General features: G+C 34.4%; 1 protein-coding gene across 1 annotated transcript; it reads left to right on the forward strand.

Moving 5' to 3' along the window:
* The first annotated feature begins 4,221 nt into the window (after positions 1-4,221).
* LOC120190069 (COBRA-like protein 10) lies at positions 4,222-6,932 on the forward strand. The gene is made up of 2 exons (XM_039193197.1): positions 4,222-4,774; positions 5,512-6,932. The coding sequence occupies exons 1-2, from the start codon at positions 4,222-4,224 to the stop codon at positions 6,930-6,932; spliced, it is 1,974 nt and encodes a 657-aa protein (XP_039049128.1).
* Positions 6,933-11,642: the final 4,710 nt, after the last annotated feature.

The raw sequence follows: 11,642 nt of genomic DNA on the forward strand, positions 1-11,642 counted from the left end.
GCTTCAGGATCTTCTATTATGTTACTGGCATCGCTGCTGTTGCTTGAGGACGATGGTACATTTTGTTGAGGACCTTGATCATCAGCTTGTTCATCTTGATTGATAAGATCATCATCTTTAAAAAATATTCCTTCAACTTTCTTTTCCTCTTTGCTCCATCTCCAATATTCTGCTTCATTGAACTCGACATCTCTTGAAATTATTATCTTCTTGGTAAGAGGATTTTATAATTTGCAGGCTTTGCTCCTTTCATCATAGGCAATGAAAATACATTTTTCTCCTCTGTCTTTAAGCTTCTTTCTGGTCTGTTTAGGAACGTGGGCATATGCGATGCATCCAAAAATTTTGAGGTGTCTAACTCCTGGTTTCTGTCCACTCCATGCTTCGTTTGGCGTCATATACTTCACACTTTTGTTGGACATCTGTTCAATAGGTAAACTGCACATCGAACTGCTTCAGCCCATAAATTTCTCGGTAATTGCTTACCTTTTATCATGCTTCTTGCCATGTCCAGGATTGTGCGGTTCTTTCTTTCTGCAACTCCATTTTGTTGTGGCATGTATCTGGCTGTCAGCTGATGGATGATGCCATGCTCTTTGCATAATTCTTCAAATAACTTTGATGTATATTCGCCTCCTCCATCTGATCTGAGTATCTTCAAATATTGACTGCTTTGTTTTTCCGCCATTGCTTTAAATTCTTTCAATTTTTCCAGCGCTTCTAACTTTTCTTTCAAGATATAAATCCAACATTTTCTACTAAAATCATCAATGAAAGTTAGGTAGTACCTATTATCGCTAAGTGATGGTGTTGTTTTCCATTGATGCAAGCCTCACATAATTGATTTGGAGGGTTGATCTCTGGTAGTCCTTTCACCATGCTTGTTTTTTATAACAGCTTCAAACCAGAAAATCCAAGATGTCCATATCTTAGATTCCACAACCATGAATCATCTTTGATCGCAGTCTTCATGCACTTGACTTCTCCCGACTCGATATCAATTGTAAAGAGACGATTTCAAGTCATATCATCTTGGGCTATCAATTCTCCTTCTTTATTTTTGATGGCAAGCGAGCGGTTCTTCATCTGCACTTCATATCCTTTTTCAAGGAGTTGACCAAGACTGATGATATTGCTTTTCAAAGCAGGTACATAATAAACATCTGAAATATATTTCTTTTCTCCATTTCTCTGAGTAATCATGACTTCGCCTTTTCCTTTTATTTCTGTGTGCGAGTCATCTCCGAACGTTACTCGCCCATGAACTGTTTCATCTAATTTTACAAATAGTTCCCTTTGACCACACATATGGTTGCTGGCACAATTATCAAGATACCAAATATTTTTCTTAAATTCCTCATTTCCTTTATAAGTAAGGAATACATGAGATTTTTCAATTTTTTCTTCTTGAGCTATTGCTATGTTATTTCTTTCTTCTTGTTTAGGAGCAGATCTACAATCATAACTATAATTACCATACTTATTGCAATTATAACATTGTACATGGAATTTACTTCGTTGATATCTGCCCCTACCTCGACCTCTGAATCCTCGTCCACGACTTGATGTTGGAATGTTTTCACTCATTTGATCGAGGCTATATGATCGACCACCACGTCCACGAGTTCCTCGTCCTCCTATATATCTACCACGATAACCTCCACGATTTCCTCAACCTCGTGTGTAGCTGCTGCTAGCTTCTCATTCGTTGACATTCATCTTGCTTTGTAGAGCTTGCTCCAAATTTTCTGAATCTTCATTTTGTTTCATTTTATGCTCATGGGCTTGAAGTGAACCCACAAGCTCATCAATCGATATCTGAGATAAATCTTTCGATTCTTCGATTGCCACCACCACGTAATCGAATTTTCTTGTTAATGACCGTAAATTTTTTTCTATCACTCTAACATCATCGAGTGATTTTCCATTTCTTTTCATTTCATTTACGACCGCTTTCACACGGCTAATAATCATCAACATCTCAAACTCAGCTCGAAGAGTTTGCAAGCGTACATTTTTTGCTTTTTCGGCACCTTGTAGAGATTTTTGCAAAATCTTCCACGCCTGTTTTGCGGTCTTCACATCAGAAATATTTTCAAAGGTAGATTCGTCTACTCCTTGAAAAATAAAGAACAACGCTCTTTTGTCTTTTTTTCGGGGATTTCTTCAATACATTCTTTTCTTCATTGGTCAGGGATGCTTCTGCTGTTGCATTTTCAGGCTCGGTGTAACCATCCTCGATGATATCCCAACAATCTTGGGAGCCTAGTAACGCCTTCATTTGAATGCTCAAATTACCGTAATTTGTCTTTGTCAATCTCAGAATTTGTGGTTGAATCATGTTGACCATCTTCTCTTCCACGTTAAACTCGAACCAAGCTCTGAGGCCACTTGTTGGAAACGTAAATGGGCTCTCTGTAATTTATAACTCGAACTTTTTATTGATACAAAACAAAATACTTTACAATGACACTACCTCAATATTACAATACTGCAATACTAGCTGCAGCTAGTTTACAAACTCAACCTCACTATTTTAAGCTTTGATAAGCTCTCTCAATTCTCTCTATTTTTTCTCTCGTATATTTTTCTTTTGCTCACTACACACTTTTCCTCACTTATATTTCTTTCACTCACTCGTTATTCACTCTTTTCCTCACATGTATACATGCTTGCTTTGCTCACATATATATATATATATGTAATAAACCGACATTGAAGATTGTAGAAGCTGCTCAATTTCTCTATTATTGTCGCCTTACATGATGAACATATTTGCTTGTCTTCATTTGCTTTCATTAAAAATCTTTTCCGACATACTAGTGCATTGTCACGTTATTTCCTTTGTTCTTAAGCATTAGCATGCTTCCAAAAGTTGCTGCCATTTTATAATTTTTATGGGACCACCTAAGCTTTCTACACTCTTCTTTGAGTTTGACTTCAACAGAAGTTCGTATTAAATGATTAATTATTCTCTCTAACAAGTTCAAACAATTAAAATTCAATTACAAGGTAGAAATATGATTTCATAACACTTCAACACCAAAAGATAAGTTTTCAAAGATGAAAATGCAAGAAATCATTTTTTATATTCTTTCATCACTTATTTGTAAACATTTATTGGGCTGTCATATTTTTTTTGAGTAATTAATTTTTCACGTCCATACCTTTTAGAGTTACATTTTTTTTATTAATTTATTCTCTTCTTGGGAGTTTATTTTTATTTTTTGCTCCGCAATTATAACACCTAAATTACGAGATTCGTTAAAAACATTCTTAACCTAAATAGAAGAAAAATTACTCTTAATTAGGGAAATGTACACCATCGAAATACACTTGGGAGTTTATTTAAGGTTATTGAGTATAAAATCTTAAAGATATTGTAGCGGTCTACGTTATCTTCAAAGATAGAGAAATTTTAAGATTATACATGATCCTTAAACATATCAAATTGTACAAGTTGATTGAATAAACTCTTAGTGAATGTACGCAATTGAGATCAAACAATTATAAACAATTTATGAGATCAAACATACATAAAGTCGTATAACATCAACCAAAACCAGTCAACTATTTACAGAAAAAAAATAAGATTAGAACAATTAAAGAATAATGTAAGACCAATTAAGAACAAGTTGGTAGGATTTTATGTCAAAAGGTAGGGATGGACCGAGGGGGGAGTCGACCACCCTGAAATTTTAAAATTAATAGTATGTATTTTAGAGTTTTTCTATGATTTTTATTTTGTTGAAAATCTATTTTCATCCTCTTAAATTTTAAAAATTTAAATTCGTCCCCTAATATAGAATCATGTGTCCCTTCCTTGTCAAAATGTTAAGGCATCATCTCTTGGGAATAGTAAAACATTTTAATCATTAATTACGGAGAATTGCCAGCTTAATCTGCCATGTAAATACATTAATTTGGAAAAAATGGAAAAATTACCAACATTAATTCCATCAGCTGCATCCAAATACATCGCAAACTTAGAGGACGAGGTTTCATCTGACTTATTCCAACATTAAATCCACCAGCTGCATCAAAATTTTCGATTCAACGTTTCCTTCACCTTCTTCCTGTCAACTTCCTCCTCGTTTCTTTACTCTATCATATGCACTTAACGCTGCAACACTTTCCATTACACTTCCAATTATCTTTTAAGACCCAACAACTGTTTGCTAAGAAAACCAATAGTTTATCTCTGAGTTTCCACCTTTTGATATGAAATTTTCAAGGAAAGTAGTGGCCTTGTTGTTGTGTCTGTTGAATTCAAGAAATCATTTTTGTTTATCCCAAGAAGATGGTTCCGATTCTCATCCTACGCTTCCCAAGGGGCAGGAGAGTTGTAAAGGGATATTCATTATGTACAATTTCATCTCTCGGGAAAAAGAGTATCCCCGTGAGAAGAATGCAACAGCTCAATCATGGGCGTTCAACTCCAGCGTCACCATATTGAACATGGGGACAACCGAGTTGAAGGCCTGGAAGATCTTCATTAAGTTTCAATACCAGGAGATATTAGTCTCGGCAGACGGCGCCGTTTTAACGAACAGCGAGGATTTCCCGGCTCCGGTCGGCAACGGAACTTACCTCTCAGGATATCCTCAAACGGATCTCGAAACATCGATCGACACCGCCAATGATTTCCGAAAGATCCAGGCGAAAGTTAAACTCAAAGGCACGCAGTTCGGTCTCAGGTCACCTAAGAATCCAATGCCTAAAACAATCAAACTTGCAAATGATGGATACAAATGCCCTTCACCCACTCATAAAAGTGAGTACTTCAAACCTTTTTTCTACCTTTGTTTTAACACTTCCCCTTTCACTTTGTTACGATGGAAGGACGATAACAATGAATTTACAAGTATCAAAAACAAAGTAAGAAAAAAAATATAAGACGATTTCAAGAAATAAAATTTAATATTTAATTCTAACTCTTAATATCCATTTATATAGATAAAAACTTGATTACAAATAAAACTTATAAATTATAAATCTATTTAAATAGATTTTCTACATCAAACAAAGGCATAGATCAAAAATAAATATTTATATTTAATTTTTTTCATTTAAGTAACTGAAGTGTTTTTATGGTAAAAATAAATATATAAAGTATTTTTTTTTTATCAAAATAGGTATCTAAAATATTTTTTGTCAAAATAGATACTTAAAGTATTCAATCTTTTTCATCTAAGTTCTGAAAGGATTGACACATAACATTAATTAAAGAATACTTTAAGTACTTAACTGGAAAAAATGAATACTTTATGTACTTATTTTGACCAAAAAAATAAATTTAAGTATTTATTTTAACCAAAAAATATTTTAAGTACTTAAATGAAAAAATGATATGCTTTAAACACTTGTTTGTAATATAAGCCTAAAAAATAAATTTTATACTTCTAATCAAACTAAGTTTATTATTATTTTCAAATATTTTAATCAATTTGTGTCACATTAAAATCGAGTAAAACTCTAACTGATTTCTTAATTTGTGTTGTTGACCAACAGGTTCCTCAATGTACTTATGTTGTGTTAAGGACAAAAAGCTGAAAGCTAATAAAACAATAACAAAGTTCTTGCCGCGCCAAAAGGGTGACCTTCTGATTGCATACGACGTGACACGAGCGTTCGTAAACAACTACCTTGTGCTGGTCACGATGGAGAACAAGAACGCATTGGGGCGACTCGATCATTGGAACTTGACATGGGAATGGACGAGAGGTGAATTTATAGAAACACTCAAAGGTGCTTATGTGCGTGAACTCGATACTTCAAACTGTTTAAACGGTCAGGCAGGGGTTTACTACGATCAAATGGATTTTTCCAACGTTTTGAACTGCCAGAAGAACCCCATCATTTTCGACTTACCGCCGGAGAAAGCGAACGACACGCAGATGGGGAAGGTACCGTATTGTTGCAAAAACGGTACCCTTTTGCCGACCACCATGGATGGAACCAAATCAAAAGCAGCTTTCCAAATGCAAGTGTATAAACTTCCACCTGATTTGAATAGAACAGTTATATACCCTCCTCAAAAGTGGAAAATTGTGGGTGTTCTTAATCCGGATTACAAATGTGGGGCACCTATAAGAGTTGAGCCTTTTAAGTTCCCTGATCCATCTGGTCTCGAGGCTGTAAAACCTGCAATCGCGAGCTGGCAAATTGTCTGCAACATCTCGAGACCAACCACAGGTAACTTTAGATGCTGCGTTACGTTCTCGGCTTACTACAATAAGTCGGTCATACCATGCGACACTTGTGCCTGTGGATGTGAAGATACCACGCAATGCAACCCGGATAAAAGGGCAATGCTTTTGCCACCCGAGGCCCTTCTCGTTCCATTCCACAACAGGTCAGTAAAAGCCAAAGCTTGGGCTTCGATTCACCATTTCCGAATCCCCAAGCCATTGCCATGTGGCGACAACTGTGGAGTCAGCATAAACTGGCATGTCTCTTCGGATTATAAACAAGGATGGGCGGCTCGAATGACACTTTTCAACTGGAGAAGATTGAATTTCGAGAACTGGTTCACTGCACTTCAGTTCAAGAAAGCTGGTTCTGGGTACGAAAGGATGTACTCTTTCAATGGAACGTTTCTCAGTAAACTCAACCACACTATCTTCGTACAAGGGATTGAAGGGATGAATTATTTGATTGGACTGACTAATGGTTCCGATCCAAAAGAAGATCCCGATGTGCCTGGGAAACTGCAATCTGTAATCACGTTTAAAAAGAAGGGGGTGCTGGATATTGCCAAAGGATATGGATTTCCATCGAGGGTGTATTTCAATGGTGAAGAATGTGCTCTTCCTTCACGTATTCCTTCAACTGGAATCGGATTCACTGTTAATTTGTTTTTACTTTTTGTTTGCAAAATTTTGAGCTTCTTGTTGATAGGACGTGTCAATTGTGGGTTGAGGGTTAATTAAATACTTGATTGTAAAGTTTTCATAGTTCAGATTTTACGTTAGTTTCATGATTCATGGTGTTTTCTTTAGAATTGATTCATGGTGATTATGATTAAAATAGAAATGGGAATTTCTTGGTGGAAGAATTTAGATAGAGTTAAAAGGATTCATATCTAATTCACTTATTTTATGTTCCATTAACATTTTTAAGATAAACTACACATTTAGTACGTACACTATTACTTTTGTAATATTTTTACCCAAACTTTTTTTTTTTCAAAATCATTTTTAGCATTTAGTTCAAGTTTTAATTTGGTACTCGACATTAAAAAAAATTAACAGAACAATTGATGTGACATTTTTATCTCTTTAAATGATAATGTGATATTACTTTGTGGTGACATGTCAATGTCACTATTAAGATTTTAATAATAGAATATCAAAATGAAACCTAAAATAAATGTTAGGTATGATTTTAATACAAATAAAATATAGATATCAAAATAGAATACAAATAATAGTTTAATTGCTAAACGTATAATTTACTCTAAATTAAATGATAACATGTTATCATAAAATCTTAAAATTAAATTCTTTTAATTTCATTCTTGATGACATGTCATCGTATACATAGGGATGAAAACGGGTTGGGTTAGGGTCATGTCTTTTGTTAACTCGACTAAAAAATTATATATCCTCCATCTGGTCCGATCCAAAAAATATATATATATTCCACTTGATTTCGACTCGACTCAAAATTTTAGAGCACAAATCAAACCCAACCCGATTTCATTCTTTAAAATTTTGACCCGATCCGAATACAAATTTTTAAAAAAAAGTCAAACTCTATCGAATTAGGTCCGGTCGAAACCCACCATACTCGAGTTAAATTCCTATCCCTATGTATACACCATTAGTGAATCAAGTGATGACATATCATCATGAAAATTTTAAATTAAATTATAGCCCCCCAATGCAGCCCAATCATTATGACATATTATCGAAAGTCCCATTGACCATGAGGGTAATCCATATCGAATTACAACAGATATGTAATAAATTCATTTTAAAAATATCAAGTATGCATACAAACCAGTTTACCATCTCATGTCACCGTTTAAAACAAAAATAAAGAAATTAAAATTATTACTTTTAAGTGTAAAAATTGAAATTCAGATCTTACAATTGTCGAACTTAGCCTCTTACGACATGGATCTCCTGATAAAGGGAAGACAACTGAGGAATGAGTTAAAAAAAATCAAATTATCTAAAGGTACGAAAAAATAAATAGAATATCAAAGTAGTGAAGAAACAATGCATAACATGATATGCAGTCATCGAAGAATTAACACGTACACACAACCAAATAGATTAATAGACGACGTCATAGAATTTAAAGCCTAAGAGAATAAACATGTATAGCGTATACAATAACGAAACCAACTGAACATACATACATATCAGATTCAGTACAAAGCCCAAATAGCAATACATGTAGAAAGCCCAAATAAAGGTGTGGGTAGCTTCCTCTCAATCACAATGCAAACAAAAATAGTATGAAAGGAAACAAAAATAGTCTGACATGACAACATGATTTCAAAATCAGTAACAATGGCATGTTACAGTAATAAAAATACTAAAGTTAGATGTGAAGCCTGCTAGAAATATCCCCATTACCCAAGACACCAGTTGAGTGTCTTACCACTTGGTTCTTCGCTATGTAGGAGTGGAATTAGGTGTTGAGCGAGTTGATTATGAGTTAGATAATGTTTAATTTGTGTTTCTTTAATGATCTTGTTATCTGACTCGATTTGTTGATCGTTAAGTTTATTAAAATTTTGTTTGATTCGTGCTCGTTAAACTCATCGGAATTTTTACCTTACATTTTTAACTATAAGTAAAATCTATTAATGCTATATTGATTAGTAGTTCATCATTTTTTTTCTATTAATAAATTAATAATTTTTTGAATAAAATAATTTTTAAGATAACTATTAAAAATTATTAAAATTATAACGAGCTGGACTTATCAAGTCAAGTTAGACTTAACTTGACTTAACTCATTAAGTCATCGAGTCAAATTCAAATTAAATTAACCTAAATCAAACTTTGATCGAATCGAATTTGAACTGCTCATGAATTGCACAACATTCGACACCCTTAGCGGATGCCATGGAAGGAAAAAAATCATCGTTATGGCTATTGAATACGTCATTAAATAGACAGAAGTTGAGACCCTAACCACTATCATATAAAACTAGGTGGAAAACTTTGTACGAAAAAATATCATCTGCAAGTTTGGTCTACCATATGTGTTGGTTGTCGACAATGGAGATCAGTTTCAAGGTAAATTTGAGGAATTATGTCAATGCCTAAAAATCATACCCTCAAAGACATCTGTCAAAACCCCTATAAACTAATGGTCAAATAGTGGCCGTCAATAAGAAAATACTAAGGAATCCTCTAGGCACTCTAAATAATCTCTTATATAGGTACGAGAGAAACTTCAATCTGCTATATGGTACTGAGGTAGTCATCCTGGTCAAGGTAGGAATAATTTCTTTTCGCACTTCTCACTACAATCTCGATAGCCACAATCTCGATAGTCAGGAACGAATGTAGAAATTTAAGTCGAGTGCAAAATTAAGAATTTATAGTAAAAATTTTAGGGTGCAAAATTAGATAATCAATAGAAAATACAAAAAAAATTAAAATATAAGAAAATTTAAAAATTCTAGGGGGATGCGACCACACCTCAACATCCCCTCGATTCATCCCTGCCGATAGCAATGAGGAAATGCTCCGAACTAACTTAACTTATTAGAGGAAAGAAGAGAAGCAATAGAAGTCAAGATAGCCATACAAAATCAGGAAGTCACAAAATACTACAATTCTTGGGTCCGAAATAGGTAATACCAAATGGGAGATCTAGTAATGGGGAATATTGAGGCAAGCGTACCCATTGGACAAAGAGGAAAAATGGTGCCCAATTCGCAAGGCACATACAAAATCATAAAAGAAATCAACTTAAGAACATATAAAACAAAAGATGTGGTAGGAAAAGAAATCCTTCTCACCTAGAATGCTCGTCATCTTAAAAAAGTTATTCAAAAAATGTTCCAATTAATAAACGAGCACCGGAATCATTCCTTTTTTTCATTTCAATTAAAAGGTACGTACTCAATTATCTCTAAATTCGTATTTATATTATCCCCTGGCATATCATAGCGTTGAGATGCCTTCCTATATTGTCATATTGGAGATGCAATTTCTTTGGCTTAATACGTTGAGTTACCTACGTATTAATCAACCAGATGAGTTCAATTGTTTTCGTTATCCTAAGAAAATGAAGATTCTTTCACTTTCGGATACCATCGAGTTACCTCCACAAAGGGTCTATAAAGCCTTCACCTCAAGCTTATGGCTTATGGAAACCACCCAAGAGGAAGAAGAGCTTCCTCTCTAACAATAGGAGTAATTCTATTGTGCCTTAACAAGATGTCCATTTCCTTGGTGAGAGGTATTCCAACGCTTCACTTCTACCAAGGTAAAGATGTCTTGGTCACACATGTAGAATTCAAAGGCGTAAAGATGCCTTAGCAATACTTATTGTGCGTTGTCAAAAACTGAGCTGCCTCATCTAAACCGATTGAAAGATCAAAATGCCTCTTCTATTATATGAACTCTTCCTAATACCAACTAAAAGAGATAGGATGCCTTCATCCTAGAAGTAAGAATTATTCAATTATCACGACATAGGGCGTCGAGAAGCCTTCATCCAAAAACATCAAGATGCCTTCATGTAACTCTTGTCGAGAGAAGTGGTCCTACAATTTAGTTATCACAGCTCTATAGGTTTATCCAAGAGTGCCAAATGCCTTCTCTCAGCAATTGAGCTTCTTTCATTGTTACTATGAGCGTTGGGAATGCCTTTGTTTTAGTTGGGATAAATAAAATCTCTCTAATGCTTTTATCATAACAAAGATGCCTCCATCAACTAATCGAGTTTCTCCAAGGGTGTTGAGTTACATTCTCTATTAGCTAGGGATATTGAAATTCTTCTATTTTCACCTTTTATCACTCTAAAAGCCAACTGAAAGAGTTAAGATGTCTCATCCGTGGAAAAACAATATATTGTTGGAAGTCAAAATTGGAGGCTTTGGGGAAGTCAAAATTGGGGGCTTTGGAATTCAACAAAGAGGGCACCGTCTATGCTTTTCAAGAATTCGAGGCCCCAATTTTTTTATTGAAAATGTAATAGGGTTAATTACATTTTAGTCCCTGCACCCTTTAGGGTATTTACAAGATTAATCCTTAAGCTTCAACTATAAATACTCTAACTCATTTAGCTTCAAAATCATCTCAAATCATTTCTTTCTTCCACTACTAAAGAGTTTAGAGAGTTTTCTTGTGAGTTGTGAGTGTTTTGTAAATACCTGTAAATTTTCTCTCTTTAGTAAAAGATCTGCAGTAGTCCGGAGACGTAGACATAATTGGTTGAACTCCGTTATCAATTTTCGGTATTATTTTTTCGCTTTTCGCATTCTCACTAATATGGTTACAGGGAAATTATTCGTTTATTTCCCAACAACTGGTATCAAAGCTTTTGGTGGTGAATTTTATCAGTTTTTCTGTGAGGTTACTATTCATTACTATTCATATGAATAGTGAATTTTGTGAATAGTAAAAAAATTTCGGCAATACGAATTTGTCGACAGAGGTGTTCTAATA

Source organism: Hibiscus syriacus, unplaced genomic scaffold (genome assembly GCF_006381635.1).
Source record: "Hibiscus syriacus cultivar Baekdansim isolate YM2019G1 unplaced genomic scaffold, ASM638163v2 tig00004072_pilon, whole genome shotgun sequence".
Classification (NCBI taxonomy): Eukaryota; Viridiplantae; Streptophyta; class Magnoliopsida; order Malvales; family Malvaceae; genus Hibiscus; species Hibiscus syriacus.